At 44.6% G+C, this 6,289-nt stretch overlaps 1 protein-coding gene across 1 annotated transcript in view; it reads left to right on the top strand.

Moving 5' to 3' along the window:
- The first annotated feature begins 528 nt into the window (after nt 1-528).
- col5a3a (collagen, type V, alpha 3a) overlaps nt 529-6,289 on the top strand; it is a 64,953-nt gene continuing 59,192 nt past the window's right edge. Inside the window, 1 exon segment of the mRNA XM_017040210.2 lies at nt 529-1,050. Within this exon segment, the coding sequence (XP_016895699.1) occupies nt 975-1,050 (76 nt within the window). The 5' untranslated portion in view covers nt 529-974.

The following is a 6,289-nucleotide window of genomic DNA, read 5'->3' as shown; positions in this document are numbered from 1 at the left end:
ATCCATCCCCCCACCCATCCACCCACCCCCCCATCCATCCATCCCCCCATCCATCCATCCCCCCATCCACCCATCCACCCACCCCCCCATCCATCCATCCCCCCACCCATCCACCCACCCATCCATCCATCCACCCATCCATCCATCCCCCCATCCACCCATCCACCCACCCATCCATCCATCCCCCCATCCATCCATCCACCCATCCACCCACCCATCCATCCATCCATCCAGCATCTATCTATCTATCTAACTTGCCTGTCTATCTATCTATCTCTCTATCTATCTATCTTTCTATCTACCTATCCATCCATCCATCCAGCCACCCATCCATCCATCCCCCCACCCATCCACCCACCCATCCATCCATCCCCCCATCCACCCATCCACCCACCCCCCCATCCATCCATCCCCCCATCCACCCATCCATCCATCCCCCCATCCACCCATCCATCTATCTACTTATCTATCTATCTAATCGGCCTTTTTATCCATCTAATCTGCCTGTCTATCTGTCTGTCTCTGTCCACCTGCCCAAGATGAAAGTTTACTCGGCAAAGTTAACACTGAATCTGCGGCTAATCAGCGTCCATCAGGAGGCAGGACCAGACAAATGAAGTGTAATTAAAGCGCTGATCGATATGACGGAGTCCGCTCCTCCGACACCTCTCATCTGGAAGGAGAGACGGGAGGAGGTGGAGAACAGCGGGGAGGGTGGACAGAAGGAGGGAGGAGGACGGTTGGGGGGGGTGATGGTGAGCGGGACAGCTTAGAATGAGAAGGGACAGAGTGGAAGTGAGAGGAGCAGCCGTCAACATCATCGTACCCAGGAGTCACCACAGTTACTCTGCGGCCGTGACGTCCACTTCTGTTGTCGGCGCAGGTTATATCGCAGATTAAAGAAGATTAAAAAGAGAAAAAGTTTGCGACGCTGTGTGTGTGCGGAGGCAGTGGGGGGTCTGCGCTCGGAGAACATGGATGATTCGAAGAGCAGGAGCGGAATAAGGCTGTTTCTTTTCTTCCTGCTCCATGTCATCGCGACAGACGCTGGTAAAGTATCTGCAGATGTAGAGATGCTGCGAAGTTACTCGGAACCTCCCTACAGACAGTGGGATGAGAGCTAGAAATGTTGTCTTTATTTATTTTCATATTTCACGTCGAAATTCTGCACAATTAGTGCACTGTTGTTTGGAACAAGTCCCAAACTGGGGACTAAAGCCTTGATACTTAGTAATTTATGTACTTTATTTCTGAGTTATGTGCTAGGATTTCAGGTAATCTGCATAGACCTCATGTGGCAAACCCAAGGCCCGGGGGCCAAATGTGGCCCGGCGAGTCATTTTGTATGGCCCATTTAATAGAATCCATGCACCCGAGTTTCTTAACCTGATAAATCAAAAAGGTTTTTTTTTATGTGGCCTTCATGTGGAAATGTGTTTGACCCGCTTGGCTTAGACCCGGCATGAGCAAACTAAGGCCTGGGGCCCGGATGAGGCCCATTCAGCTTTTCAATCTGGCCCGTCAAACCTACCAGGCATGAGCAAACTAAGGCCCGGGTCCCGGATGAGGCCCGTTTAGCTTTTCAATCTGGCCCGTCAAATCTTTCCAAATTATATAATTTATTTACTTATATTATCATTATACTTCTGCCTTTTCCGTGCAGTACCCATGTTCCCCCAATAGATGGTGTAGAAAATGATTTTATTTATTTATCTTCATTCACACGAACGCTCCATCTATCTGCTCCTGACCCGGCCCCGCTGTTACGTTTTAGGACAATTGTGATCCGCAAGTCAAAATGTTAGCCCACGCCTGGCTTAGACCTTATGATGGGGTGAGGATGCGGATTACGGTTAATCAACAACAAAAAAAAATCTAAGCCAATGCAGTATCATTGAATGGAGGCAAACACTAAGTATAGGAGGCTTCACTTTGAGCAGTCTTGTTCAGGCAGAACTTATTTTGGTTCAGGGGCCCTGATTAGATGTCAAGTGGTCCGGACCAGTACAATCATAATATAATTACCTATAACAAAAAGTCTATGTTTTTCCTTTGGTTTTCATGCAAATAAGTACATGTATAGGTATATTACTAACATGGAGTGTTCATTTTGTGCATTTTTTTCACTTTCAACCTTCATCACGCAGGCCATATTGAACCCATTAGTGGGCCGGTTTTGGTCTGCATGCCATATGTTTGACACCCCTGGTCTATATAAATGAAGTGTATTGGTCAAGGACAGATTAAAGTGCAATCTTAGGTTAATCTATGCACAAAATTTGGTGGAGATTGTGCTATGTGTGTGTGTGTGTATCTTTGCATGTGTGTGGTCTTTGGATGTTTTTAATCAGTGTGAGGATGGTAGGTCTTTGTGGGGACATTTTATTTCATGTCCCACTCACACTATTTTGGATTGATATAAAGGTTAGGATTAGACAAAAAAATCTTGAATTGTTGCAATGTTTTATATTATAGTTGTCATAGAACACACACAATGTGGTGGAGTGTAATTGTCGCTGGCAGAGTTCCAATATCTGTAGTCCTCCTTCCTCCTAGACATCCGCTCCTTATTTCTGAGTCTACAATTGAAGGTAATGTTCGAGTTGGTCAGGTTTTGTGGTTCGCTTGACTTTTGTGTGAACTCGTTTTCCCCTGTCCTATCTGGGACAAGCTGCGGTGAGAATGGAGTTGATCTTTAGGTGTTGTCTAAGAACTAAGTACTGTGCCAGTACTTGCTTGATCTTGGTTACTCTTCAGGTCATAGCGATTGTAAATATCGTGTTTTAGCTCTCTTAATCTGTAAAATAGCTAGCTATTAGACAAGACAAGCTATGAATGACCTTTTGTTTTGAAACATTGCCAGATTATCTTTAAATGAAAAAAGTAAAGGGATATGATTGGACTTTTTGAATGAAGTTAATTAGTAAAACTGAAGTACAGTTTCCCGCTGTGTCCCACTGCGGCCCGGTACCATATGATCTACGGACCGGCACCACTCCCCGGACCGGAGGTTGAGAACCCCTGCTCTAAAGTTTCGGTCAAAGTGTTTGTTGTTTAATGAATTGACCATGTTCACAGCTTTTGAAAGTTTTTGATCTGACCCTGTATCTTTGTTAATCTTTAATATAAAAACACTTTAGTCATTCAGAATAGACACACTTCACACGCTACTCTTTTCCAATTGCATTGTCTGACTGCAGCGTCAAGTGTGTGAACTGCAGCAGTGGCGGTTTGGTGATGTCATGTTTGAGTTTGCTTGCGACCGGCGTCGGTTTGCTGTGAAAAGGTTTAACGTTAGCTTGAGAAGGAGGCAAACAGCGGAACCGGAGGGGAACTTCAGTAGATTTAAATTCCTGTCATGGATCTGTTTAATATGCCCCCTCCTCGCAAAAAAGGCCTTTGAGCTGCTCCTGGCACACTTACTTTATTGGCTTTGTCTTCAGAGTATTCCTACTATTTTCATTTTATTGTGTCCTTGGAGACAGTATTGATTTATTTATCAATTACAAGCTTCCAGAAAGTAAAAACAGAAACATATCCGCTGTGTCCACTAGGGGAAAAACAGAAATAACAAGAACTTAATTTGATTTCAATAGTGGTTATTATTATTTATTCATTTAGTAAATTAGTTAGTTTAGCATAGTTTATATATACAGTATATATATTCCTTTATATTGTCCCTTATTCGTACCACAACAGACCTGTTTACCACCTTTAAATGGTAATGAACCAATCCGTGCTCCGCCCAACTCTTCAATGAGTGTGCGGGGGTGAAGGGGAGGCTCCGAGTCAGACTTAAAAGAAGACATTTCAGGAAAAAAGTGCAGAGACAAGAATAAACCTGAATGCTTCGCATTGATTAGCGGTTACCTTGTGAGTTCGTCTTTACTTGGATATCAATATGTAGTTTAACGAACAGTCGTACAGTTTTACATTTACATCAACGCACTAAGCGGACGCCTTTATCCTTAGTGACTTGCAAAGGGAGGATTAACAATCAAGCTACAAAGAGGAACTCTTGAAAGGAGTGAGGGCAGTTGGGCTTCCTCGCTAGGGTGGGAGTGCAGAAGTGGAGACAAGTGCGGAAGGAGAAGGGGAGTGCGGGGAAGTGCTAGGGCGGGAGGTGCTCTCTGAAGAGCCGGGTCTTCAAGAGGTTTTGGTAGTGCGTGGTACTGACACACGACATTCCCCAGATGAGCAGAGTGGACGTGGGGGGGTCGCGGAGTGGTCGTTTTACTGACTGTTTAGTTGATAACCCCATCTGCTACCCAAAGTATTTACATAATATAGCTGGAGGAGTAGACTCTACTTCAAAGGTACAAATATCCCCAAACCGTGACAAAGTTGGAAAGCGGTTTTAGTACTAGCTTTTCATGCTAAAGCAGGCTGTAATCCAGGTATGGGTCACAAAGGCTTAGTTAGTTTGACTTTGTTATAAGACACTGGCAAAAGAAACAACCGCTATAAAAATGTACCCTTCCTGTATCCTCTGTTTTGGTCAAGGTTCCTTTGATTTACACAAAGTAAACCAGGCTTTGTTTTTTACGCTAAGTTAATGCAGCACTTATTCAGACCAATAACCCTTGTCTGCAGGCTTTATGTGGGTCCCCAAGTGAATTCCCCATATATGGGCAATGAGCTGAGTGCGTCCTATCCCACCAAGGACCACCTGCACGTCCTCCATACATGTAACCCAAGTTAAACAGTATAAGGTCTGCATGTCTACACTGGCTGCTTGGTGAGTCATATAATATTCAAGGATTGGACACGGGGGGTTTTTACTTCCCAGTTTTTGTATCATTCCTATGGATATGTTGCTCGTTTCCATCACAGGCAGTTGTGTAATAAACTGTATTTGACTTGGCACACTCCTTCCTGTTATCTGTGCCCTGCGGCCATACAGTGCGCATCTTCACCTGACTGTTTCCGTGCAGGTGCTCCAGCGTTTGGTTTACCTGATAGGGTGACATGCCTTAACAGCGAGAGTTCACTTCGTGGACACCTTTCAAGGTGCTTCGAAACGTCTGATTGTCTGTTGAAGCTCATAGCATGCACCGGCTTATACAGCTGGCGTGAGATGCAAAAATGTGTTTCATTTTATTTATGCGTTCTCAACTGCTTCATACAGTTGTGGGTGGTACAGAGCTGAAACCAGTCCAGATCAAATCCAGGGTTCATTCATCAAGCAACTGCGACCTTTCAGTCTTTCCCCATCTGGGGTCAGACCAGTATTTATATTTTGAACATTTGTGCGACAAACATTTCAGAGAATTTGATAAATAATCTTGGGCCACACAGGGGGAAGAGGTTTGACAAAGGGGGTTAGGAGGGGGGGTTGGTGGCCCCCCATAAGGATGCCTGGAGCTCCAGCAAGGGTTGCATGCAAAATATATATATGAATTAACAATATATATTAAGTATATATTTATATATTATATATGAATTTCTGTGGCATTTTAAGCATTTCCTGTGAATCTGTTTTGAGGTAGAGGGACAAGAAAATACTACTATTTATAAATGGGAGTGGTGCAGAAAACGCTTGGGAACCAAGACCTTAGAATAACAAGATGTATCTGTGGGGATCTTCTGGTGTGTGTTTGGGTGTAAAAGGTCATTTTTTTCTCTGTGACCCATCAAGTGCTGGGATTTGCTTCAGCTACGATTGTCTGCACAATGTCAGTGGTTGTTTTGTCTCAGTGGACTAGGTAGCTGTCTAGAGTGCATCTCACCTTAGGGCAGTACTTCTCTAATAGTGGGGCGGGAAGTGAGGTGGTGGGGGGGGTTCCAATGAAATATGGACATGCTGGACATAAATGTACCTACTGCTGTAATGCTTGAAGGCGGGAGTGAGGGGATGAGGGGCATGACAGAAAATGATTAAGAACCATTGACTTAGGGGAACAGCAGTCGGTAATTACCTAACCTCATGCCGTTTGTTGGTACGCCAATGTCTGACAAATAATCGCCAACACTCATATTTACAGCGATGGTCATTTCAGTTTTTACAATTAACGCAGTGCTACTCAAATAGTGGGGTGAGGGGCGTTAGTTGGTGAGGTGGTGCGAGAGGGGGACTATCAATATACTGTCTTTGCTCATGCTTGAACGATAAACAAGCCTCCACCCACTAGATGGCAGCAGAGCAGGCTGCCTGTTTAACCTAGTAGAAGAAGAAGAACTCATACAGTGGTTTGTAGAGAAAAATAAATAAATATTAGCAGGTGTTCAATAGTATTTAAATTTGGTGGGAGGGCGGGAGACGGGGGCGCAGGGTCGGGGTGGGGGTGTG

Source organism: Cynoglossus semilaevis, chromosome 17 (assembly GCF_000523025.1).
Source record: "Cynoglossus semilaevis isolate Cse_v1.0 chromosome 17, Cse_v1.0, whole genome shotgun sequence".
Lineage (NCBI taxonomy): Eukaryota > Metazoa > Chordata > Actinopteri > Pleuronectiformes > Cynoglossidae > Cynoglossus > Cynoglossus semilaevis.
This window is presented reverse-complemented; position numbering and strand designations above follow the sequence as displayed.